The sequence below is a fragment of the Mustelus asterias genome, chromosome 8 (assembly GCF_964213995.1).
Source record: "Mustelus asterias chromosome 8, sMusAst1.hap1.1, whole genome shotgun sequence".
Lineage (NCBI taxonomy): Eukaryota > Metazoa > Chordata > Chondrichthyes > Carcharhiniformes > Triakidae > Mustelus > Mustelus asterias.
The window spans coordinates 120,064,689-120,092,611 of record NC_135808.1 but is presented as its reverse complement, the minus strand read 5'-3'; the positions used below and the strand labels follow the sequence as shown (position 1 = coordinate 120,092,611).

Genomic DNA, 27,923 nt, shown 5'->3' with positions numbered 1-27,923 from the left:
CACAAAGCAACAGTTCCAAACCGACGTTATCCAGAACGCACTCAATAAAACACAAAACTCAACAACTCATCCTTCTGCATTCCCTTTTCCTGACTTTGTGTTCCTTTGCCTTTCTATCCCAGTGACTCTAGCTTGGCTTGTGGAAGGCTGCAAATGGACTTGAGGGCCAAGTTTCGGACTGCGCCATTTTGTTTGGTTTGTGGATAGTAGGGTGGGGGAGGGGTGTGGGGAGGTGAGGGGTGTGAGGAGGTGAGGGGTGTGAGGAGGTGAGGGGTGTGAGGAGGTGAGGGGTGTGCAGTGACACCAGCTGCCGTTTATACATCATCCCATCTTGTGGGATGAAATTGAAGTGAGATTTGACATGGTGCATAGGGCAGGAACAAATCAACATCCTAGAAGGGGCGGCGCGGTGGCACAGTGGTTAGCACTGCTGCCTCATAGTGCCAGGGACTCGGTTCGATTCCCGGCTTGGGTCACTGTCTGTGTGGAGTTTGCACATTCTCCCCATGACTGTGTAGGTTTCCTCCCACAGTCCAAATATGTGCTGGTTAGGTGGATTGACCATGCAAAATTGACCTTAGTGTCAGGGGGACTAACTAGGGTAAATATATGGGGATAGGATCTGGGTGGGATTGTGGTCAGTGCAGACTCGATGGGCCGAATGGCCTCCTTCTGCACTATAGGATTCTCTGGTTTCAGCAATGTTGTCTGGCATTCCCTCAGTGATGATTACTCCAATTCTGGGAGTTAGCACCATGTCCTGCATGGGGTCAGCACTTGCAGCCATGTCAGTCTCCTGTCATTTAATTGTGGCTACCATCTACTTTGGGCCACCTTTTCCTGTTCGTGAGTGGGCAGTGTGTCAGTGAGTGATGCGTGCTGTGGCAGTCAGCGTTGAATAGTTCAGTATTTGGGAGCTGTGAGATATGGCTGTGAGGCCTGGTAAATGTGCGAGGGTCCAGCTGGAGCATATGCCTGTTAGACATGAGTTCCAATTGTGAGAGATTGTTGATCGGTGAGTGGTGGGGATGTGACGGCACTGGGCATTGTGTGAGGTTGCTGCTTCAGTTACTGGGGTTTGAAGATGTATTCACTGATCCTAACACACGTGTGCCATCATGGAGCTTCTTCTGACACTGTAATCCAGGTCCTCAGGACCACATTCCTGGCATTAATTCCATGGTTTTGCCTGCTTCTACCGCCTTTGCCGTGTCTGTCAGGGGGGCCTCCTGTGGAGAGCTCACCTCTTTCTTCTTTTCAACCTCCTGTGCTTGTTCTGAGATGGTCCTTCTTACCTGTGGACTCTGTAGGCAATGGTTCTTGGCTACTATGCCGTTGTAGGCACACTCTGGCATCTGCTTAACGCTTGTTTATTAGTGCTATATTTAAATAGGTTATAGAGTAGGTATGTTGCCCTTGAGCATGGTGTTCCAACCTCTCTTGAGAATGAGCCTAACGCATTAATGACTGATGTCAATGATACATCACCATCTACGACACATATTAGCATATCCCACCTGTTAACCTTTTATACAGCAACGCTATGGCCTCCAAAGCTGCATCTCAGAATCTGAGTTCTTTCTCTCTCCGGATGCGCCATAACTCCAGGTTATTCCTGCTAATCTATATCCCAACCTGTTGATGAGCTACTGCAGCCAGCACCTCCTCTTTAAGAGGTGAAGGCTGGCTTTAAGAAGTGTAGGAAAATTTTAATTGGTGCTGACCTTGCATTATTCTGGGAACTCTGCGGAGTATCCAGCCAGCCAGTCAGCACACTTAGCACTGGGCTACATGCCAATATCACTTAAACGAGCAGGCAACAGGAAGTTTATGTGCTGCCTGCATTCATTTCAATGAACACAGGTTACGATCTCCTCGCCTGTTCTGGCCCTATCAAACGCTTAATTGTTTGGCTTCAATAAAGGGGGAGTAATGGACTCTCAGCGAGTGAGAGCCGTCACCATGCAGGAAGAAATAGAAGAAGCAACACGACTTGTACAGGCACCGTTAAGGTATGCCAAAGTGCAGCAGTAAAGCTTCAGTAAGCACTTTCAGTGCTGGAGGGAGGCAGGCTTGGATCATTGAGGGCAGCATTTCTCCCAGGCCATGTGTAACTTCAGCATTGCGATCCTGCCAAACAGCCCAATGATCCCCTGTTGATTATTTCTGTTCTCTGAGAAAAGGCGAGGCTATCGTACGAATGCTTCACGGGCGGCACTGGGATGGATTATTTCAGGCACTGCGTAAAGAGTTGAAATCCAGGCTCACGAGTAATTTCCTCATATTTCGGATTGTTAATCCCGAAGGATTTTGGCCCTCTGAGTTCGGAGATATCCACCAATGAGGCAATGCTAAAAACAGCTCTTTTACAACCTTCGGGGTCTGAGATTCAAACAGAAACAACCGCGTAGGCCTTTGGAGCTGCAAGTGGTCCATTGGCCTAGCGCCCAATGTTCAGACACCCTACTGCTCTAATGTACCATTTTCCACGGAATATCTTCTGATGGGAATTGTTATTTTTAATTGCTGTCACCCGACACTAGATAATGATTTCAGGAGATAACATGGCGGGAAGTGCTGCTGGTTTCCAATCATTGTTAACATATTAATGCACATTGGGTCTTAATTGTTGTTTCCCAGTTGGCGAAAGGCAGGGCTGCCGATCCTCAAGACAAACAAATTCCATCTTTCTCAGAAGAGATCGATTGCCATTTGGAAAGTAGCAAATCAATACCTCAAATGTTCATTTGCAGTGCGGCCCAGAACACCCCGTCTCCCCCAATCACCCTACATCGCCCTAGTAGAGTGGAGAAAAACTCTGGTATCTCAGGGTGAGGACCAGGGAGCCCCTTAAGTGGTGTGAACACCCGCATGCAACTAGCATTAAGAAGAGGGACTTGCATTCTTATTGTGCCTTTTCGGATTACAAGACATCCTAAGTGCTTTACAACCAATGATGTGTTGTACTATCATATTGGGGCAGCACGGTGGCACAGTGGTTAGCACTGCTGCCTCACAGCGCCAGGGACCCAGGTTCAATTCCGGCCTCGGTCACTGTCTGTGTGGAGTTTGCACGTTCTCCCTGAGTCTGCGTGGGTTTCCTCCGGGTGCTCCGGTTTCCTCCCACAGTCCAAAGATGTGTGGGTCAGGTTGATTGGCCATGCTAAATTGACCCTAGTGTCAGGGGATTAGCAGGGTAAATGTGTGGTGTTATGAGAGTAGAGCCTGGGTGGGATTGTGGTCAGTGCACACTTGATGGGCCGAATGGCCTCCTTCTGTACAGTAGGGATTCTATGATTTTATTCTACTAGAGGAAGAGCGATCATTAACTTGAGCACAGCAAGATCCCACAAATAGTAGTAATGACCAGACAATCTCTTTTAGCAGTAAACACTGGGGGAGAAGTGGTGAGCACTGAAATAGTGCTCATGTCCACAAGAGAACGTCAGTTTAATATTGCCTTCACAGAGGGACACCTCTGCAAGTTCAGAGTGCCCTCAGTAATGCATTAGAATCTCAACCTAGACTTCACACTCAAGACTCCAGAGTGGGATTTGAACCAACAACCCTCTGACTCAAAGGTGAGAGCACTACCAACTGAGCCATGGCTTTCTTTTCCTTGCCATTTTTCTCAACTGCTCTTCCCCTCGGGTGTACACAGCCCTTGGTAAAGTGTTGTTTCTGCAGCCCCTGTGACACAGAGTCACAAACGCTGTGGGATGGGATTTTGGCAAAGTGATGAGGATCCGGGGCATGTTATTGAGTTGCCCACTGGTTGGGCAGCTCCACATTCGCTATCCAGTTAAGAAGAGTGCGGTGGCTGGGTTCCCGAGGCAGGAGGCCCAATAGCCCAGGCACCACAGGGGAGAGGTTTGCAGAAACATCAGCATGAGGGTGCCTTGAAAACCCACTGAGAATTGAAAATTAAAGGTGGCTCTAAGGGCCATCAGTGCGGAAGGAAAATCTCATCTACAGGAGTGGTTGTGGCCATGGCTTCGGACACTTCATACATGAGACACACACACACCCTATCCCCACACACAAACACACACACACCCTATCCCCACACACACACACACACACCCTATCCCCACACACACACACACCCTATCGACACACACATTCCCTATCTACATACACACACCTATTCACACACACCCATACATACAATCTATTCCCACATCCACACACAGCCTATCCCCCCCCCGACACACCCACACACAGCCTATCCACACGCACCCTATCCACACACACACACACGCACCCTATCCACACACACACACACACCCTATCCACACACACACACCCTATCCACACACACACACCCTATCCACACACACACCCTATCCACACACACACACCCTATCCACACACACACACACACACCCTATCCACACACACACGCACCCTATCCACACACACACACCCTATCCACACACACACACACACCCTATCCACACACACACACGCACCCTATCCACACACACACACACACCCTATCCACACACACACACACCCTAACAACACACGCACCCTATCCACACACACACACGCACCCTATCCACACACACACACGCACCCTATCCACACACACGCACCCTATCCACACACACACACGCACCCTATCCACACACACACACACACACACACCCTATCCACACACACACCCTATCCACACACACACACCCTATCCACACACACACACACACACACCCTATCCACACACACACACACCCTATCCACACACACACACACACCCTATCCACACACACACACACACCCTATCCACACACACACACACACACACCCTATCCACACACACACACACACACCCTATCCACACACACACACACCCTATCCACACACACACACCCTATCCACACACACACACACCCTATCCACACACACACACACACACACCCTATCCACACACACACACCCAATCCACACACACACACACACACCCTATCCACACACACACACCCTATCCACACACACACACCCTATCCACACACACACACACCCTATCCACACACACACACACCCTATCCACACACACACACACCCTATCCACACACACACGCACCCTATCCACACACACACACACACACACACGAACACACTCTATTCCCACACACACACACACACACACAACCTATCCATGCGCGGGCGCGCGCACACCCACACCCACACACACTCATAAGACATAGGAACAGAATTAGGCCACTCGGCCCATCGAGTCTGCCCCACCATCCAATCATGGCTGATATTTTTCTCATCACCATTCTCCTGCCTTTTCCACATAACCCCTGATCCCCTTTTTAATCGAGAACCCATCTGTCTCTGTCTGAAAGACACTCAATGACTTGGCCTCCACAGCCTTCTGCGGCAAAGAGTTCCACAGATTCACCACTCTATACAGACACACACACACTCCCTATCCACAAATTAGTGGTTGGGGTCTGGAATGCACTGCCTGGAAAGAGGCAGCTTCAATCAAGGCAATCAAGAGGGCATTAGATGATTATTTGAACAGAAACAATGCGCACGAGTACGGTGAAAAGGCAGATGGATGGCATTAAGTTATGATGCTCTTTTGGAGGGCTGGTGCAGACATGATGGGCCAAAGGCCTTATTCTGCACCTTAACTATTCTATAGTTCTGTTCCTGCGTTACACTGTGTTGGTTGCAAAGTGACTTTGTACATCCCCAGGGGGATTTTCACAGTAACTTCATTGCAGTGTTAATGTAAGCCTACTCGTGACACTAATAAATAAACTTTAAACTTTAAGGCAGTGCAAGATGTGGTATAAATATAAGTCCTTTCCTTAATTTCCTGTCTCCTTGTGTCTTGGGGCGGGTGAATGTAATATTCTGAAGAGCTGCCAGTAAATGGTCCCGGGTGGGAGGGAATGTGGAACAGAATTGCAGAGAGACTGTGACATGAAGAATTCACACGCCGCCTCATCTGATCCTAAAATAACAGAAAATGCTGAGACAAGCAGATCGACTCTCTTAACTTGAGCAGTCCCGAGGCAGTTTCTTTGGTCATTGATTATACTGAATCAATGGCTTTGCGAGTGCTCGCTAGGTTTAATTACATTTTATTGATCTTTTTCTCGGATCTGCAGTGTAAAGATATGCGTCTGTCCAAGGGGCCTCACCAACTCTCAGCTGGGCTGCACGAGGGGAGCTCAAAGCAAAGTGAATAATCTCAGCACGTGGGTAGTGGACTGACAGCATCGATCTCACTGCTTGGCAGGTCCCATACCTCCGCAGTAGGATTGCCAACTCTCCAAGATTGGCCTGGAGTTTCCAGGAATTGAAGGTCAATCTCCAGGACACTGCGGTGTGCAACCATGGGGAAAAATCATTGGATTATTAAAATAGATCATATATCTCATTAAATATTTCTCTTTACTAGATATGAAAAGTATTGAAAATGGGGCGGAACCTGTTTAACTGACAGCAAAGCATTATCCAATTGAGTAATGAGTCTTTTTGCTTTCCAGTTGGTGTAGGAAGGCAGTACGTCACAAGGATAGATGTGTTGGCCGACTAATGGCTGGAGGGTGGGGACAATTCATGGGATAAAACCTCCAGGAATATCTTTAATCATAGCTGGCAGCTGACTCCAGCAACATTACCTCCCAGAGATAATCGAAAAGGTTAAATAAAGATGTAACAATCATGCACAACAAATAATTTATAAATAATAATAAATGTAGCCCAATCCATCACGCAAACCAGCCTCCCATCCATTGGCTCTGTCTACACTTCAGAAAAGCAGCCAGCATACTTAAGGACCCCACATACCCCAGACATTCTCTTTTCTACCTTCTTCCATTGGGAAATACCTACAAAAGTCTGAGATCACGTATCAACCGACTCAAGAACAGCTCCTTCCCTGCTGCTGTCAGACCTTTGAATGGACCTCCCTCACACTAAGTTGATCTTTGTCCACACCCTAGCTATGACTGCAACATTACATTCTGCACTCTCTCCTTTCCTTCTCTATGAATGGTATGCTTTGTCTGTATAGCGCGCAGGAAACAATACTTTACACTGTATACCAGTGGTTCCCAAAGGGTGCGGCGCGCCACACTGGTGCGGCGAGAGAGGAATGGCAAGCATGGCGGGAAGATTCAAGGACAATCAAAGAAACATTTAAACATGGTTTAAACAAGCATTGTTTTATACTTTCTGGATGTCCCATGACCATATTATAAAGTAGTGGTGTTCTATGTTATGAATCAAGCACTGCCAGGAGTTGTTTTTTTTGTTTTTGAATGTATTTCTTATCAATAAAAAACTCGGTGTGGCGCGAGCAAATTTTTATTCCGGAAGTGCGGCCCCAGTGAAAAAAGTTTGGGAACCACTGCTGTATATTAATACATGTGACAATAATAAATCAAATCGAAAATTTAAAACAAATTGAATTTAGACTGATTGAGGGGAACAGGGAGTTAACACAAAACAAACGGGGCGGTTACTCTGAACTATCAAAACATCAAATAAAACAACATTTTATAATGGACTTCTCTTCTATGGAGAAGGAGGTTAGTCATGCTCTTCTTGAAATCTGTCCATTTGCATCCTCACCAGGAGGGTGCACCAATGCAGAATGTGCTACAGAGGGAAGGGAGTGAACAGATGTTGTGATATATCCATTGAAGGAAGTTGAGAATGGTGCCCTTCCCCCAACTTTGCCAATTAAAAAAGAAAAGTCTCTCAAAGCACTTTACAGCCAATCAGGTACTTTGAAAGTGATGTAAGAAATATGGCAGCCAATTTACACCCAGCAAACTCCCAAAAACAGCAATGTGATAATGATCAGCTAATCTTGTTTTGATGATGTTGATTGAAGGGTCAGTATTGGGCAGGATAACACCCCTGTGATCCATGGGATCTTTTACATCCATTGAAACAGACAGATGGGACTTTGGTTCAATGTCACATCCAAAAGAGCACACAAGGCAAATTACTGCCCTCAATCTTAGTCCAATCAGAAAATAGTTTAATAAAGAACAACAGGATTAAAATTCTTGGCATTCACGGAGAGATGGAAATTCAATAAGATATGAATGGCTCATTATAAATATTCTTCAGGGTTAAGCATGTACTCAGTGAAAGACAGGAGCAAAGCAGCACATCTTGAGTTCATCTGAGCCCTGTCACTGTGCAGATGTCAAGGTTGTTTTATTAATAACTGACAGGGGGCCATGGGAATCCCCTGTCAGTACACACAGTGCATTAATACTTAGTGCTGAGATAAACAGGGCCTCCTTGAGGCCGATGATAATTGATCCCATTCTTTGAATCGCAAGGCTTGAAGGGGAACCCTCTGATTGACATGACTCTTGCTCATCCACTCCAGATCTGGAATGGCTAAAAGCACAGCCCTCACAGAGAAACCCGGTAGAAGGAAATCTCTGAGAAGTCATTGAGAGCGACTCGTGGAACGATATATTTGTACATCCACCATGGTGGTGATGCGGCACACCCCAGCCACACGTACAAAGTAGTGATCGTTCATTATCCTCATTCTTGTCCATAAGGCCAGCAAGGTGCTCTAAGGCCTGGATTTTTAGGATGGCAGGCGTCCTGACTGGTGCTGCCTGGCCCACGCTACAGCGGGCATTAATTGGCTGCGGGGGGGGGGGGAGTTCTGCCCCTCACTCAGGAGGAAGTCCTGCCTTAGAGAGCTGCAGGCCAACCCGATTGCACTGCAGTGGTCAGGACTGGGACTGCGTGCGGTCCCCAGAGCCTAAGTCCCAGGATTCCATGAAGAAGTACGCTTTGGGTGTCTCTGATGGGATGGGGTAGTGGAGGCCTGGGGTGGGGTGGGCGGGGTGGATAGTGAGGGATTGGGTTATTGGGAGAAGAGGTCGGAAGGTCCATAGAAATCCCATAGAATTCCCACAGTGCAGAAGGAGGTCATTCAGCCCATCGAGTCTGCCCTGACTTTCCGAAAGAGCATCTTACCCCCCATCCCACCCCATGTTCTATCTCCGTAACTCCGCACATTTATCATGGTCCTGTGGTTACCAGACAGGGGGAGGTGCCAGACATTAAAAAGGGGCTTCTGATGAAGGTGAGCACGCCCCTTCCTGCCTGAAGCTGGAACCTGATTATTTTTGGCCTTTCCTCAGACTCAGGAAATCCTGCCGCCAGCCTAAAAATAGCAGCTGGGCAGGAAACAGCCCTTTAAGTGGTGAATAATTGGCCACTGAGAGCATTTGGGGCAGGGCAGGTGCCTGTCTGAGGTCTCACCCGCCCCTGCAGAAATTACGAGAGGTCGGATTGGACAGTAATCCAGCGGGAAGCCCATCCAAGGAATTTTACACTCACCCACCATTCACCCCACCCCCGCCCTACAAGCCACTGATGGGGGAAGCATATGTGTGTATCATTCTGCGCCTTCAGTTGCCAAGGCCTTGGACTCTGGAATTCCCTCCATAAACCTCTCCGCTCTCTCCTCTTTTAAGATGCTCCATCAAACCTACCTCTTTGAGCAAACTTTTGGTCTTGTACCCTAAAATCATCTTCCGTAGCTTATTGGTGTCAAGTTCAGGTGTGCAGTAGTTTTCCCCCAAGGGTCAGGATTATGTGCACTGCTCTTTTTGATATATATTAATGACTTGGGCCTGAGAACTGTGGCCTGTTGATCCCTGACGCTCCAGTGGTATAGGAGGTCTAAGGCCCACCCCAGCCCTCCCACATTCTTCACACAGGCCACCTGCTGGACTTTTGCCTCAGTGGCTGTCTGCAAGATCTGGGCGCCCCTTATCTGTCCACAAGTGGACACTTCCGTATTCAAAATGTCTACTCAGAGAGCTGCAGGCCAACCCGATTGCACTGCAGTGGTCAGGACTGGGACTGAGGCTCTGGGGACCGCACAAAGTCCCAGAATTCCATGAAGACCAATTAACCCCCGTTCTACCTTCCTCCCAGCCTGCCTTTAACCCAACCTCCCTGGGACTGTTAAGAATCTGCTCATTTTGTCCAATTCGAGGCATCATCCTTTAGGAAGGATGTCATGGACCAGGAGAGGCAGCAGAGTAGATTTTGTCGAGCTTTCTGAGTGCTGTTGGAGTTGCACTCATCCAGGCAGGTTCAGAGTATTTCATCACACTCCTGACTTGTGCCTTGTCGATGGTGGTCAGGCGTGTGACTGAACACCTTGACATTTTTCAGCTGATGAGAGAGAGCCATTGGTAATGGGCAGTTACTCTGGCTGGCAAGATGTGATGAGTGATCTACCGCAAGGATCTGTGTTGGAACCTCAACTAATTACTGTACTAATTAATAACTTTGATACTGGGATAGAAAGTCATATATCAAAATTTAACAATGACACTGACATTATATACAGTGTAGCTGGAAGCATAAAATGACAAAGAGATATGAATAGATGAAGTGGATGTGCAAAACTCAGCCAGATGGATTTCAGTGCAGGAAAATAGAAAGTTTGGATATAAAAGCATTAGAACAAGGTACTATCTAGATGGTGAAAAATTGGCTAGGGATCCAGCTACATGGATCTAAAATGTCATGAACAGGTGCAGAAAATAATCAAAAAGATTGCTGACCTAAAGTTAAAGTTTATTAGTCACAAATAAGGCTGACATTAACACTGCAATGAAGTTACTGTGAAATTCCCCGAGTCGCCACCCTCCGGTGCCTGTTCGAGTCAATGCACCTCCCAGACTGTGGGAGGAAACCAGAGTGCCCGGAGGATGCCCATGCAGACATGGGGAGAACGTGCAAACTCCACACAGACAGTGACCCAAGCGGGGAATCGAATCCGGGTCCCTGGCGCTGTGAGACAGCAGTGCTAACCACTGTGCCACCGTGCCGCCCATCATCTTGTCTCTAGAGGGAGTCACAGAGAGCAACACAGCACGGAAACAGGCCTTTTGGCCCAACTGGTCCATGCCAACCATGGTGTCCTCCCAGCCAGTCCCAATTTCCCGTGTTTGGTTCATATCCCGCTAATCCATTCCCATCCATGTACATAGAGTCAAGGTCGAACTTCAGCCAGGCAAAGCCCTGGTTAAACCACACCTTTGGTTGCGTTCTGGGCATCACACCTCAGCAGGGGTATTGAAATAAAAAACAGAAAGTGCTTGAAAAATTCAGCAGGTCTGGCAGCATCTGTGGAGAGAGAAACAGAGTTAACATCTTGAGTCCAATATGACTTTTCATCAGAACTGGGTATATTGACCTTAGAGTGTAGATGTATCCGAATGGTATCTGGGCTCCAAGGGGAATGCATGGGGAGATTACACAAGCAGAAGCTCTGTTGCCAGGAACGAAAAAGATCAATGATTTGATTTGATTTATTATTGTCACATGTATGTAGAGGTTTATAAAATGATGAGGGGGATAGATAGAGTGAACGTTCAAAGACTATTTCCTCGGGTGGATGGAGCTATTACAAGGGGGCATAACTATAGGGTTCATGGTGGGAGATATAGGAAGGATATCAGAGGTAGGTTCTTTACGCAGAGAGTGGTTGGGGTGTGGAATGGACTGCCTGCAGTGATAGTGGAGTCAGACACTTTAGGAACATTTAAGCGGTTATTGGATAGGCACATGGCGCACACCAGGATGATAGGGAGTGGGATAGCTTGATCTTGGTTTCAGATAAAGCTCGGCACAACATCGTGGGCTGAAGGGCCTGTTCTGTGCTGTACTGTTCTATGTTCTATGTATTGGGATAGAATGAAAAGTATTGTTTCTTGCGTGCTATACAGACAAAGCATACCATTCATAGTGTACAAAGGGGAGAAGAAAATGATTTGATTTATTATTGTCACATGTATTAGTATACAGTGAAAAGTATTGTTTTTTGCGCACTATGCAGACAAAACATACCATTCATAGAGAAGGAAAGGAGAGAGTGCAGAATGTAGTGTTACAGTCATAGCGAGGGTGCAGAGAAAGATCAACTTAATATAAGGCAGGTTCATTCAAAAGTCTGAAGGCAGCAGGGAAGAAGCTATTCTTGAGTCGGTTGGTATGTGACCTCAGACTTGTATCTTTTTCCTGACGGAAGAAGATGGAAGAGAGAATGTCCAGGCTGCATGGGGACCTTGATTATGCTGCCGTCTTTTCTGATGCGAGAATAATTGTTATTTAGAAAACGGAGTGCGATAGATTTTTGTAAACCAAAAGGGGTAAGAAGTAAAGGTGAGAGAATGGAGTTAGGTTGTAGATTAACAATGATCTTACAGAATGCTGAAACAAACTTCAGTGGCTAAATGGAATACTCCTGTTCCGAGGCTCATAAAGTGGCAGGGTCCACCAGAGGAGACATGGATATGTGGGGATGGGTGTTAGAAAATGGACAGGATTGGATAAGATAGAATGAAGCCAAGCGGATACAAATGGGCTGTCAAGACTTGTGTATCTTGGGAGTTAAGAGAGAGACAGCAGAGATCCGGTCTGGGTGAATTTGTTCAGACTTGTCCCTGCTCCTCTCCCTCCACTACATAAAGGATGTTGTTCAGGGAATGTGTGTATTGGGGGAACAACGTGGTTGGAGGAATTTTTTAATATTCATTCGTGAGATATGGGGGTCGCTGGCTGGCCAACTTTTATTGCCCATCCCTAGTTGCCCGAGGGCAGTTAAGAGTCAACCACATTGCTGTGGCTCTGGAGTCATATGTAGGCCAGACCGGGTAAAGACGGCAGATTTCCTTCCCTAAAGGACATTAGTGAACTCGATGTCGGTTTTTTCCGACAATCGACAATGGTTTCACGGTCATCATTAGATTCTTAATTCCAGATATTTTTTATTGAGTTCAAATTCCACCATCTGTCGTGGCGGGATTCGAACCCGGGTCCCCAGAACATTAGCTGAGTTTCTGGATTAATAGTCAAGTGATAATACCACTAGGCCATCGCCTCCCCTAAAATGGTGGAAGAAGAAAAGCTCAGGGTCACACCAAACCCTTACGAAGGAAAGGTTGTTCAGGGTCAGAGGACATGAGGTCAGAGGGGGAAATTAAGCAAATCCAGTAAAGAATGAGGTTAGGAGTGAGAAATTCAGTGGACAGGAACAGATAGTGAGTTTTGGCTGCTATTCAAGATCGCTTAAGTTTCCTATTCTTGTCACTTTAACATTTTCATCTTAAAGTATCAGATGTGATGAAGCTTGATGTGGAATGGTATAGATTCAATCTTATGTTGGAGTGACCTTAAGAGCGTATATGTGACAGTGTATAATGGAGAGTCGATTACACAAAATACCGAAAGCAGCTTGAGGAGTATTCAATGTCACAAAGGTACCGATCATCAAGACTGAATCCGAAAGATAAAAGGTGAAACGTTAGCTGGAGTTCATTCAGAGTGAGTCACTGCTTGAAGCAGGTACAGTGAAAAGAGATACAGCTTTGGCAAAAGCATACACCCAAACAAGAGAGAGGCTAACAATGAGGGGGAAACACTGAACAATGAGGGTGAAACATTGAACAATGAGGGTGAAACACACTGAACAATGAGGGTGAGCGCACTGAACAATGAGGGTGAGCACACGGACAACCAACACTTATGATGAGCTGAGGGGCAAGAGGAATTTGCCTTGGAGCTGCCATTCCTCAGTATTCTGCGCCACAGCGAAAAACCGCACCGGCCTTCTCAGAAGACAAACACGGGACATGGCAGACAGAGTAACCTTCATCGTCCAGTACTTCCCCAGAGAGGAGAAGCTACGGGATCTTCTCCGGAGCCTTCAACATGTCATCGATGAAGACAAACATCTCACCAAGGCCATCCCCACACCTCCACTTCTTGCCTTCAAACAACCGCACAACCTCAAACAGACCATTGTCCGCAGCAAACTACCCAGCCTTCAGGAGAACAGTGACCACAACACCACGCAACCCTGCCACAGCAACCTCTGCAAGACGTGCTGGATCATCGACACTGATGCCATCATCTCACGTGAGAACACCATCCACCAGATACACGGTACATACACTTGCAACTCGGCCAACGTTGTCTACCTGATACGCTGCAGGAAAGGATGTCCCGAGGCATGGTACATTGGGGAGACCATGCAGACACTACGACAATGAATGAATGGACACCTCTCGACAATCACCAGGCAGGAGTGTTCCCTTCCTGTTGGGGAACACTTCAGCAGTCACGGGCATTCAGTCTCTGATCTTCGGGTAAGCGTTCTCCAAGGCGGCCTACACAACAATGCAGAATCGCTGAGCAGAAACTGATAGCCAAGTTCTGCACACATGAGGACGGCCTCAACCGAGATCTTGGGTTCATGTCACACTATCTGTAACCCCCACGACTTGCCTGGGCTTGCAAAATCTCACTAACTGCCCTGGCTGGAGACAATACACATCTCTTTAACCTGTGCTTAACCCTCTCTCCATTCACATTGTCTGTACCTTTAAGACTTGATTACCTGTAAAGACTCGCATTCCAACCATTATCTTGTAAATTGAGTTTGTGTCTATTTATGCCCTGTTTGTGAACACAACTGCCACTCATTTGATGAAAGCTCCGAAAGCTTGTGCCACCAAACAAACCTGTTGGACTTTAACCTGGTGTTGTGAGACTTCTTACTGTTCTATAACCCAGCCAGTTCTGTATCCATCTAACCAGCCCATCCCGAATCCCATGTGATTTTAGTTTATGTACCGGTCTGCCACGTGAGACCTTGTCAAACGCCTTACTAAAGTCCATATAAACTACATCCACAGCCCTTCCCTATCGATTATCTTTGTCACCTCTTTAAAAAACCCAATCAAATTGGTGAGACATGACCTTCCCCGTATAAAACCATTCTGCTGTCACTAACTAGTCAATTTCCTTCCAAATGTGCATATATCTTGAACGTCAGTATTTTCTCCAAAAGCTTCCCCACTACTGACATCAGGATCACGGGCCCATAATTTCCTGGATTATCCCTGCTTCCTTTCTTAAACAGAGGAACAACATTGGCTGTTCTCCAGTCCTCTGTATCCTTTGATTCTGGGCCACGTTTACAATGGGAACAATTCCTATCTATCCTCTCTAGACCCGCCATCATTTAGAACACCTCTAGCAAGTCTCCTCTCAATCTCGTCTAAAGGGAACAGCCCATCTTGATAAAAAATAATTTGTTCACGAGATGTGGGTGTCGCTGGCTAGGGCAGCATTTATTGCCCATCACTCATTGCCCTTCAGAAGGCAGAAGGCGGTGGCGAGCTGTCTTCTTGAACTGCTGCAGTCCTGTAGTGTAGGAACACCCATAGTGCTGTTAGGAAGGGAATTCCAGGATTTTAACCCAGCAATGAAGAAGGTGGAAGAGAGAATGTCTGGGGTGCGTGGGGTCCCCTAAAAGTTGCAACCCTGGTCCCCCCCATGCCGAGACTATAGTTAAGAAAGCTCACCAACGCCTCTACTTTCTCAGGAGACTAAGGAAATTTGGCATGTCAGCTACGACTCTCACCAACTTTTACAGATGCGCCACAGAAAGCATTCTTTCTGGTTGTATCACAGCTTGGTATGGCTCCTGCTCTGCCCAAGACCACAAGGAACTACAAAAGGTCGTGAATGTAGCCCAATCCATCACGCAAACCAGCCTCCCATGCGTTGACTCTGTCTACACTTCCCGCTGCCTCAGAAAAGCAGCCAGCATAATTAAGGACCCCATGCACCCCGGACATTCTCCCATCTTCTTCCCTCGGGAAAAATATGCAAAAGTTTGAGGTCACGTACCAACCGACTCAATTTCTTCCCTGCTGCTGTCAGACATTTGAATGGGCTTACCTTGCATTAAGTTGATCTTTCTCTGCACCCTAGCTATGACTGTAACATTACATTCTGCACTCTGTCCTTTTCTTCTCTATGAACGGTATGTTTTGTCTGTATAGCGCGCAAGGAACAATGGAACTTAATAGGATTGAGGGTTATAGGTAAGCCTGTATATAAGCCTAGGTAGGTAGGGACATGACCAGCGCAGCTTGTGGGCCGAAGGGCCTGTTTGTGCTGTATTTTTCTATGTTCTATGTTCTAATACTTTTCACTGTAGTTAATACATGTGACAATAATAAATCAAATCAAATCAATCGTGAAGGAATGGTGATATATTTCCAGGTCAGGATGGTGAGTGGCTTGGAGGGGAATGTCCTGTTGGTGGTGTTCCCATGTTTCTGCTGCCCTTGTCCTTCTAGGTGGTAAAGGTCATGGATTTTGGAACTTGCTGTCAGAGGAGCCTTGGTAAATTCCTGCAATGCATTTTGTAGAAGGTACACACTGCTGCCACCGTGCATCGGTGGTTGGGATCATTAACACACGGCCACCCCTCACTTAGTATTCAAACCTCTTCGGCATGATGTCACATCAACGTGGTTTAGGACAGGTATATTAAGGCTTGAATCAGTCAAGGGGATACCCCAGAGGCACAGAGGTAAGTATAGCTCCTGGAGGAGAGGGACAAACCATCTGGCCTGAGTTGCCACTGCCCACCCGGCACATGTTGACACTACCCACTTGGTGCTGGTTGGCACTGCCCACCTGGCACAGGTTGGCACTGCCCATTTGGTGCTGGTTGGTCCTGCCCACCTAGCGCTGGTTGGCCCTGCCCCATAGCAGTGCCTGGCAATGCCAAAATGTGCCAGCAGCACTGCCAAGGGTGGACCCTATGGAAAGCCCCATTGCAGGCTCCCTAGAGGGTCCATCCCTGGCGGGAATAGGGGTGGAGCCCACCAATGCTGGTGCTGTGGTGGAAGGGGGTGTGGTGAGCCCCCAATGCTTGTGGGGGGGTGGGGGGTGGCATCCCCCATAACAGGGAAGATGGGGTTTGGAGAGTTTATTTTTAGTTCGGATCTGGGAGCTCTTTAAAGATGGTGCCCCAATCTCTGAAACTGAGGTATAGAACAGGTATCGTTCAGTTGAGAGGATTCCGCCCAGGGACACAAAGGTAAGTATAGTCTTCGGGGGAGAGGGACACACTCAGGTAGTTCCCTCGCACTGCCCACCTGGCATTGGGTTGGGGGGGGTTCCCATTATTTTTGCTGGGGAGTTACGGGGGGGGGGGGGAAACCCGTTGCTTTTGCAGGGGTGGGGAGAGAGCCCAACAATGCTTGTGCCGCGGTGTATGGGGTGGAATGAGCCCCCAATGCTTGAGGGGGGGGGGGGGTGGCATTCTTTGTGACGGTGGTGGGGTGGCGGTGGTGGGTGTTGTGGGGAGTTTATTTTTATGTTCAGATAGGGGTGCCCTTATCTCTGTGGAATCGGCCTTGTTGGCTCTATCAGGCCACGCCCCACCACAGTGATGGCATAAACCACACCCCCAAATTGTTTTGCTGTTTCCGAAGATCTGGTCTGAAAACTCGGCTGGACATCTGGAGAAATACACACGGGTTTTCAGTCAGCGCCTGACTCTCTGACAAATGTGGCACAGTGGTTAGCACTGCTGCCTCACAGCACCAAGAACCCGGGTTCAATTCCAGCCTCAGGTCACTGTGCGGAGTGTGCACATTCGTCCCGTGTCTGCGTGGGTTTCCTCCCACAATCCAAAGATGTGCTGGTTACATGCATTGGCCATGCTAAATTCTCCCTCAGCGCACCTGAACGGGTGCCAGAAAGTGGCGACTAGGGGATTTTCACAGTAACTTCATTGCAGTGTTAATGTAAGCCGACTTGTGACCAATAAATAAGCTTCAAACTTTATGGAAAAATTCCATCCCCAAAATCTGTTTTTGTCACAAGGGATTTCAGCTCCGCTCTTTTGAGGATCTGGGTGGAATTTTCCCGTCCCGCCCACCACGGGAATCGGAGCGGGCGGGGGCGGACCAAGCCAAGGTCCGTTGACCTCGGGCGTGAATTTCCGGTGTCAGGGTGAGCGCGGCCGGAGAATCCCGCCCCTCGTCTCTGATTTCACTCTTCAGCAGCACCAACTCAGTCTGCCCAGTGACTGCTCACCTCCCAGTTGTTCTCTGGCCATGGGATGTCTCACCCTTTGTGGGTGGGGAACTCATTATGTCACCAGCGGAGGGGAGGGGGGGGGGGGGTGGTGGGGGCGGGCGGGGAAATCCAGGAAACGAGATCTCACTGGCGACCAATCGTCTTAAGCAGCCTGGTATCAAATGTTGTTGTATAATGCTGCCATAAAGAGCCTTGGAACATTTTAATTATGTTAAAGGTGCTGTATAAATGCAAGTTTTTCCTAGTTGTCTAAGGCAGCACTATAATCTACCTGAAGCTCTAATACCAGGGGGCATGCACTTAAGATGAGAGGGGGAAAGTTCAAAGGAGATGTGAGGGCAAGTTTTTTACAGAGTGGTAGGTGTCTGGAACGCCCTACCAGGGGTGGTGGTTCAGGCAGATACAATAGATGTGTGGGTTAGGTGGATTGGCCATGCTAAATTGATCCTGGTGTCAGGAGATTGGCAGGGTAAATATGCAAGGTTATGGTAATAGAGCCTGGGTGGGATTGTGGTCGGTGCAGACTTGATGGGCCGAATGGCCTCCTTCTGCACTGAAGGGATTCTATGATTTTATGATAGGGCTGCTTAAGGGGCTCCTAGAAAAGCACATGAACATGCATGGAATATAGGGATATTGTCTAAGGGCATGCAGAAGGGATTAGTTTAATTTGGTGTCATGTTTGGCACAACATCATGGACCGATGGGCCTGTTCCTGTGCTGTAAAGTTCTACGTTCTAATAGCGTTTCCTCACTCTCGTCTGATGTTGCACCTGTGTTGCCATTTGCGCTAGCGGCAGATGTGGCTGCAAAATCTTCTCTGAAGAATTTTTATGACTCAGTGATGTTCTAGTGTGTAACTGAGGAAATTAGTGGAATTTGTCTTCTTTGTGTCTGCCATTTAACGTGTAGTTTGCAGCATGTCCGACCAGTTTGTCTATTAATTCAAGGTCACCTCATGTTAATTAGAGTGAGATAGATTGTGTGGATTGTTTACTTTGCTGACTTTTGTATCATAGAGTCATAGAGGTTTACAGCATGGAAACAGGCCCTTCAGCCCAACTTGTCCAAGCCACCCTTTTTTTGTTAAACCCCGAAGCTAGTCCCAATTGCCCGCATTTGGCCCACATCCCTCTATCCCGATCTTGCCCCATGTAACTGTCTAAACGCTTTTTAAAAGACAAAATTATACCCACCTCTACTACTACCTTTGGCAGCTTGTTCCAGACACTCACCACCCTCTGTCTGAAAAAACTGCCCCTCTGGATCCTTTTGTATCTCTCCCCTCTCACCATAAACCTATGCCCTCTAGTTTTAGGCTCTCCTATCTTTGGGAAAAGATATTGACTATTTAGCTGATCTGTGCCCCTCATTATTTTATAGACCTCTATAAGATCAGCCCTCAGCATCCTACACTCCAGAGAAAAAAGTCCCAGTCTATCCAGCCTCACCTCATAACTCAAACCATCAAGTCCTGGTAGCATCCTAGTAAATCTCTCCTGCACTCTTTCTAGTTTAATAATATCCTTTCTATAGTAGGGTGACCAGAACTGTACACAGTATTCCAAATGTGGCCTTACCAATGTCTTGTACAACTTCAACAAGACGTTCCAACTCATGTATTCAATGTTCTGACCAATGAACCCAAGCATGTCGAATGCCTTCTTCACCACCCTGTCCACCTGTGATTCCACTTTCAAGGAGCTATGAACCTGTACCCCTGGATCTCTTTGTTCTATCACTCTCTCCCCAAAAGCCCTACCCTTAACTGAGTAAGTCCTGCCCTGGTTCAATCTACCAAAATGCATCAAATTTCTTCTTTTCGGTTAAACAAATGGAAGCCTTATTCTCTTAGTGAATTATTGGGATTTAAAATTTCATCTACTTTTAACAAAAAAAAATGACTGGTCCCTGACTAGATCGGAATGAAATTTGGTGGTCTCAAAATTCGGGAGTCTGATCTGGGGTCGTAACACTAGTTGATGGGTGTCCTGGGAAAGGGGCAGTTAACGGACCTCATGTAAAGTATCAGTTTGTTTATGTAATGCATAGAAAAACGTGTTGATATGTATGTGTGATATTCATCCAGCCACAACTCACCCGCAATGCGAGATATTTTGAAATGATTGTAATGCCGGTCTTGTTACAATGCTTCGCTCTCAGATTGTGGTACTTGTAACGGAAGGTTTTACATTCAGTGGTTGTCATGCGACATATTTTTGGGGGATCTAGTTTTCTGCGACTATTACGAGCCATTAGTTTGAAGGGTGAGTTTGCAGGCGGTGAAGCAGCTGGATTAAGAGATAGGGAGCTGCTCAATTATAAGCGAGTGTGATGGAGTACTCTTTCTGGGGTGTTAAGTTACAAGGCCATTCCCATCAGTTGGGTTGCTCTATCATGCTCCTGTCATGATGCCTTTTCGCACTTGTCGCTGACTGGAAATGCCAGGGGCATGCGTGTTGGCCACTTCCTTCAAATTTGTCCTGCTGAATTCTTTGTGCAACCTTTGCTCGTGTGCCTGCTGAAAAGCAATGGCACCAATGCAGACGATAGACTTAACCGCTGTGTTCACTGCACCGAGCTTAAAGAAGAAAGCAGTCACTGCTGCCATCACGCAGCAAGCCAGGGAGTCCTCAGCCACAACTAAAAAAGTAAAATCCTTTGTTTTCTTTGAGGTGGAAATCCTCGATGCCAAGACCAAGGAGCAACTCTGCTTCCTCGACAAGGTGAGATACGAAACATTACTTTAAAAAATAAATCCTCCGCGTGTAGTTGTAGCCATTGCGCAGTCGATTTTGCAAGACGTAGATATTTTTGCGCAGCTTCTCATTTGACCCATTTGCCCTTTGATAGATGGAGGCACTCGCTCGAGTACGAAGGTATTTGAGGTCTCCGTTTATTTTTACTCAATATAAGGCGATAAATTGATTTGAAGGACGCTTTTGAAGTGACTCAGTTGACGCGCGTCAAACTATGTCACAAAGAATGAAGCCAGGATTAGATGCTGTCGCAAAACCCTGACTTTGTTGCAGGAGCAGGGGAATGTATTTTAGCTGCTGTTGCGCCCCTCAACATCAGAGAGTCACGTGAATGAGTGACGACGCCCCTTTGGTACAGTTCAGGCTCTTTCCCCTGAAATCTGCACTACAGTCGCCCCAATCCCTTTCTCCTTCAGGTTTGCAATATGTGGAGCTGCTAACTGCATTTTGTTTGCATCTTATTTAGGTGGAGCCAAATGCCACAGTGGGCGAGATAAAATCCATGTTCCATAAGTCATGTAAGTCAAAGCACCGGAGGAGACTTTCCACAAATCCCAACACTTGTTGTATATTTGAATTGATTTGCCTATTTTTGTCTTTGCCTTATCCCTTGCTTTATTTTCTTCCCAGTTCTTCCTGTTGAAACTCAGTTTAATTTACTGCTGTGTTGTTATTTTTAGCCCAGTTCTTTCTTTCCCCTCGCTACTTGGAATTGAGGCAGTTTTTGCAAAGCAAAAAATCGTTGTGGAGGTTGTAAATCGTTACGGACAAATCCTCTTGGACGGGTGACAATTCTTGGATCTGGTCTATTTATTCCTCCCTCCAGCAGCTGCCCTTGGGGATAAATTTAACAATGGTTATCAGGAGGATGAGAGCAGGGAAACCTGATAGCTGGAAAGCGGAGAAACAAACAGAGGGTAAAACAGTAAAGGAGCAATGTCTGAGCTTCAGATAGGAGGTAGATTGGGCACAGAGCTGGTATGTATGGGTGGCACAGTGGTTAGCACTGCTGCCTCACAGCACCAGGGACCCGGACTCGATTCCCAGCTTGGGTCACTGTCTATGCAGAGTCTACGGGTTTTCCCCATGTCTGCGTGGTTTCCTCCAGGTGCTCCGGTTTCCTCCAAAAGAAGTGCTGGTTAGGTCCATGGCTGTGCTAAATTCTCCATCAGTGTACCCGAACAGATGCCGGAGTGTGGTGACTAGGAGCTTTTCACAGTAACTCCTTTGCGGTGTTCATGTAGGCCTACTTGTGACACTAATAAATACACTTTAAAAAAACATTCTTATTAGGGAGAAAAGAAAGAGATTCGCAGTCAGAGCTCCCGTATTGACTAAAGGTACAGGGCAGGATTTTCCCAGCCCATTGGCGGGCGGGCGGGCTGGGAGACAGGAGGATGGCAGCAAGCTGGTGAAAGGCCTGAGGGGATCCCAATACCTTCCTGCCGTCCTGGCATATTGCCAGTGGTGGGAATCTTGGCAGCGCGGCCCACTCACAGAGCCACATGAGTGGCCAATTCAGGACCACTTCCCACTCCTGTGGCCTCTGAGGGATTGTTTCTATTGGCCGAGGAATCTAAAACACAGGGGGCACAGGACAAGGGGCCAATCACGTGGCCTGAGATGAGGAGAAATGATTTCGCTCAAAGGGTTGTGAATCTTCGGAATTCTCTGCCCTAGTGGTGTAGTGGATCCTCCATCGTTCAATCCATTTAAAGTTCAAAGTTTATTTATTAGTGTCACAAGTAGGTTGACATTAACGGGGTCGGACCATACCATGCATGATCCGCCCCCGCCCGCTACGATTCCCATGGTGGGCGGGACGGGAAAATCCCACCCTAGATCCTCAGAAGAGAAGAGCTGAAATCCCTTGTGAAAAAGACAGACTTTGAGGGTGGAATTTTCTCATAAGGTTTTAAAGTTTAAAGTTTATTTATTGGTCACAAGTAGGTTTACATTAACACTGCAATGAAGTTACTCTGAAAATCCACTAGTCGCCACTTTCCGGCGCCTGTTCGAGGGAGAATTTAGCATGGCCAGTGCACCTAACCAGCACGTCTTTCGGACTGTGGGAGGAAACCGGAGCACCCGGAGGAAACCCACGCAGACGTGGGGAGAACATGCAGACTCCGCAACAGACAGTGACCCAAGCCGGGAATCGAACTCAGGTCCCTGGTGCTGTGAGGCAGCAGTGCTAACCACTGCGCCACCGTGCCACCCCATTAAGGTTGGGATAGAGAGACTTTTGGTCTCTCAGGTAATTCAGGGATAGGGAGAGCGAGCAGGAAAGTAGAGTCAAGGCTCAGGATTGTATTGAATAGTGGAGCAGGCTGGATGGGTCGTATGGTCTAATCATAGAATCCCTACAGTGCAGAAGGGGGCCATTCGGCCCATTGATCCACACCAACAACAATCCCACCCAGACCCTGTTCCTGTAACCCCACATATTTACCCTGCTTGACACTAAGGGGCAATTTAGTATGGCCAATCAACCTAACCCGCACATTTTTGGAGTGTGGGAGGAAACTGGAGCATCCAGAGGAAATCCATGCAGACACAGCAAGAACGTGCAAACTCCACACAGACAGTGACCCAAGTCGGGAATCGAACCCAGGTCTCTGGCGCTGTGAGGCAGCAGTGCTAACAATTGTGCCACCCTTGATCCTATTTCTTAAGCACTTATGTAGGATAATACAGACATCAGGAGGACAGAGGCTGTGGATATGGTAAATGAAATTTAATGCAGAGGACTGTGAAGTGATGCACTTTTGAAAGAAGAATGAAGTGAGGCCACCGGAAGTAAATACGATCATTTTAAAGGAATGGGGGAACAGTGGGACCTGAGGTGGGAGGTTTATGGACGCAGATCTTGGAGGGCAGAAGGGCAAACTGAAATAACTGTTTCAAAATCGCATATTGGACCCTGGGCTTGAAAAGCAGAAGTACAGAGTATAAAAGCAAAGGAATTGTGGAAAATCTTTATAACCCATTGGATGGGTAAATATGAGGATTAGAGGGATTAGCAGGTAAACATGTAGGGATACAGGGATAGGGCCTGGGTGGGATTGTTGTCGGTGCAGACTCGATGGGCCGAATGGCCTCTTTCTGCACTGTACGGTTTCTATGGTTCTATGGTTTCTATGGATTGGTCTCACGTGGAGTGTTGTGGACCATTTCAGGAAGCGCTCTTTGGGAAGAATGTCACAACATTGGAGAAGGTGGGGAGGATATTTACGAGAATGTGACCAGGGATGAGAGACTTGGCTACATGGGGAGATTAGTGCAGAAAGAATTGTTGTCTTTCGAGCAAACATAGTTCAGGGGAGGTTTAGTAGAAATGTTTGGAATTGTGAGAAGTTTTGAGAGAAAATGGGGAGAAAATGTTTCCATTTGATGGAGGGTCAGTGACCACCAAAAGACATAAATTTAAGATAATTGTCAAGATCTCCCGGAGGGAGATGAGGAGAATAGTTGTTACACAGTGAGTTGTTATAATCCGGAATGTCCTGTCTGGAAGCAGCTTCAATGCTAACTTTGAAAAAGGAATTGGATCAGTGCTTGAAAGGGAAACATTTATAAGGTGTTGGTAACGGGGGTGGGAGAAAACAGGCAAGGGACGGTATAAAACAGGCAAGGGGAATGGTATAAAACAGGACAGGGGAATGGTATAAAACGGGCAAGGGGAATGGTATAAAAAGGGCAAGGGGAATGGTATAAAACGGGCAAGGGGAATGGTATAAAAAGGGCAAGGGGAATGGTATAAAACGGGCAAGGGGAATGGTATAAAAAGGGCAAGGGGAATGGTATAAAACGGGCAAGGGGAATGGTATAAAACGGGCAAGGGGGACAGTATAAAACGGGCTCCAAGAGTTCACTCAGGGCACTGCCAGGGCCTGATGCTCCTCGTTTCTTGAATAGTCAAATGGCAGCCTCTTTCAGTGTTTAACCGGATTATGTGAATGTTGCCGACCCGGGAAGACGTGGCCATTCGGTAGAAGTGAGTTTGGGCGGACAGTGGTCTGACTGATCCTGCTCCTGATATGAATCGTGTCCCAGTGGGAAACCTGGACTCCTTGATCTCGAATCAATCCATTCCCAAACTCACGACATCTTCACACTAACGGATCAATCCTATTTCTGCATTTCCTTTTCAGACCCTCAGTGGTATCCAGCAAGGCAGTCCATCAGATTAGATCCCAGTAAGTACCTTATTGCTATGTACAAACTTCAATTGCATTTATTGATTGTACTTTAAATTATCCAGCTTTTACGATGTTAGTTTAGAATTAGTCACTTAACATATGAGGAACTAACTTTTATGAGGAATCACTCTTCCCTTTCCAAGATCTAGCCTTGGAATTCCTTCCAGACATCACGCTTTCCCGGATTCCTCAATGATTGCCGACCTGGCAGGGTTTCAGTCTTGTCTCCTGAGACTCTGTTGCCCAGGATTCCTGACTGCATGCCAGCCCCGACTCACACACACCGCTTCAGCCCTTCAGCCTCCACTGAGCAGAACACCACTGCTCCGAAAGGTGCCCTTTGCCCCAGTGACTTGCAGCACAAAGTCACCAACCTTCTGCCGTCTCAGGGATTCTCCCAAGGAATTCTCCATTACCTGGAGCAGTATTGTTACCGCTCGGAGCTTCTTTCCTTGCTCCTCCCCCCAGAGGTTCCCACGGATAGTCCCTTCTTCCTAATATAAAAGCAAATTACTGCGGATGCTGGAATCTGAAACCAAAAGAGAAAATGCTGGAAAATCTCAGCAGGCCTGGCAGCATCTGTAAGGAGAGAGAACAGCTGACGTTTCGAGTCCAGGCGACCCTTTGTCAAACAGCTTCGATAAAGGATAATCTGGACTCGAAACATCAGCTCTTTTCTCTCCTTACAGATTTGATTTGATTTATTATTGTCACAGTGAAAAGTATTGTTTCTTGCGCGCTATACAGACAAAGCATACTGTTCATAGAGAAGAAAGGAGAGAGTGCAGAATGTAGTGTTACAGCCATAGCTAGGGTGTAGAGAAAGATCAACTTAATGCAAGGTAGGTCCATTCAAAAGTCTGACAGCAGCAGGGAAGAAGCTGTTCTTGAGTCGGTTGGTACGTGACCTCAGACTTTTGTATTCTTTTTCCTGATGGAAGAAGGTGGAAGAGAGAATGTCCGGGATGTGTGGGGTCCTTACTTATGCTGGCTGCTTTGCCGAGGCAGCGGGAAGCGTAGACAGATCAATGGATGGGAGGCTGGTTTCCGGGATGGAGTGATGCTACCAGACCTGCTGAGATTTTCCAGCATTTTTTCTTTTAGTCTCTTCTTCCTGCTGGCTTCTTCTCCAGTTCCCTCTCAGACCTCTCCATGTCCCCTCTTCCCTGGGTTCCCTAGCTTTTATTTGATTTGATTTGATTAATTATTGTCACATGTATTTGTATATAGTGAAAAGTATTGTTTTGTGCGCGTTATACAGACAAAGCATACCGTTCATAGAGAAGGAAAGGAGAGGGTGCAGAACGTAGTGTTACAGTCATGGCTAGGGTGTAGAGAAAGATCAACTTAATGCGAGGTAGGTCCATTTAAAAGTCTGATTGCAGCAGGGAGAAAGCTGTTTTGGGTTCTATCTGGATTCCCTCTTTTAGGATTGTTCCCTGTCTGAGATTCCTCGCTGGAATGGTCACACTCTCCTGGGCCACAAGATCCAGTTATTCTTTTGCGCATTTTCTAATTGTTTCTTTACACAGGCTCACTGGTCCTTTGTCTTTGACCTAAAAAGCTCTAAAACGTGAGACTGTGCATGTTCCACCCTCTCCCAATCCGCGCATCCATGGAAACTCCCAAGACTGGCTGGGACTTGTAGTTCCTGACCCGGCGACCTCGTAACACCCCTCAGCCTCTCGTCAGGAGCTGTGAGGGTGGGACTGGCATGGGCGGGGGGACTTGGGTGATGATGATAAGGTGAAGTGTTTGATATTTTAAAGACCAATCTTTGAACTGGCTTCATTGGAGCTGGGATCAGGCCTCAAGCACCAGTCATTTAGGCCATTCCAACCATTGAAAAAGAAGTGAGGGGGCGATCTTACCAAAATGACTCTAAGTGCCGAACGAACATGTAAAATGGAGAGAATCACACTCATTTTTTGGGTGAGCTCCCAGGCACTATCGTATGGCATGTAGAAAACAAAATCCCAAAAGTGATTCTTGCCAGCAGGGGGAGTGGGTGGAGCCTATTTTTGTCAGGAAGCCGGCTGCTGAGCTCTAGGGGCGCCATGGCACAGGCGCACTGATCTCCCAGTGCACTGTGACGATTGCGTCCGGGACTTACTCATGATAAATTAACTAATGAATATTTAACATTCCCTTCCCGGGAGCGAGGCTGATTTCGCCGGCAGAACGGGGCCAGTATCATCCTGAGGGGCGAGAAACCGCGCGGGAACCGAGTTCTTCACCTCTTGCCCAATCTCACCGGCTCGCCAGGCCGATTGGCCGGAGGGGGAAGAGCTGGTAAGATTGACCCCTGAGGATTGAAAGGTAATTCGCAGCTGTTAACATTCAGTTCCAAGGAGGCCATTGCTGCCTTGGAACTCGCGACCCCAGGATCTCATCTCATGCCCCTTTCCCCCTCCCCCCCGTTTGGCAAGCCCTACTCCAAAGCAGATTAACATACTGATTCCTTTAGCAGTGAATTCACAAATTCAAGGACATCTATGGACTGATTTGCAATGAGTCTAATTACCTTAACAGCCTTTCCGCTCACTTTACTCATATGTTTAGGGCTGTTTCATTTCCACAGAGGTTTATTTTTAATGCTTTGACTGATTTCATTACCAACCTGAAATAAGGGAAAGGCAGGCCTGCATTTATATAGCACCTATCACAACCTCAGAACATCTTGGGGTACATTCAATCAATAACTTTTTCTTTGACGTGCGTCCACTGTTGCATTGTGATAGTCTCAACTTTGCAAACAGCAAAGGGCCCACAGGGAGCTAATGACAGAGGCTCACGAAGAGGAATGTTAATGTCTGTATCCTTTGAAAACTGGAGCGTTCCTTCTTGCAAATGTGTCGAGATCTGGAATAGGGTGGAGCTGGGGGTGGGGGGACGGGGGGTGGGATCGTGTTGAAAGCTGCAATTAAGTATGGGCGAACCCTTCATATCAGCAGGTAATGCAGCAAGGTTAACACCATGAATCTGTGTTCTCCACAAATTTGAATTTACTAGAATGTTCAAT

At 47.2% G+C, this 27,923-nt stretch overlaps 1 protein-coding gene across 1 annotated transcript in view; it reads left to right on the top strand.

The window, feature by feature from the left end:
- LOC144497487 (very-long-chain enoyl-CoA reductase-like) overlaps positions 1–27,923 on the top strand; it is a 78,999-nt gene that overhangs the window by 25,059 nt on the left and 26,017 nt on the right. Inside the window, exons 2-4 of the mRNA XM_078218827.1 lie at positions 20,616–20,666; positions 21,166–21,217; positions 24,854–24,898. Coding sequence (XP_078074953.1) covers positions 20,616–20,666; positions 21,166–21,217; positions 24,854–24,898 — 148 coding nt within the window. The remainder of the gene's footprint in view (positions 1–20,615; positions 20,667–21,165; positions 21,218–24,853; positions 24,899–27,923) is intronic.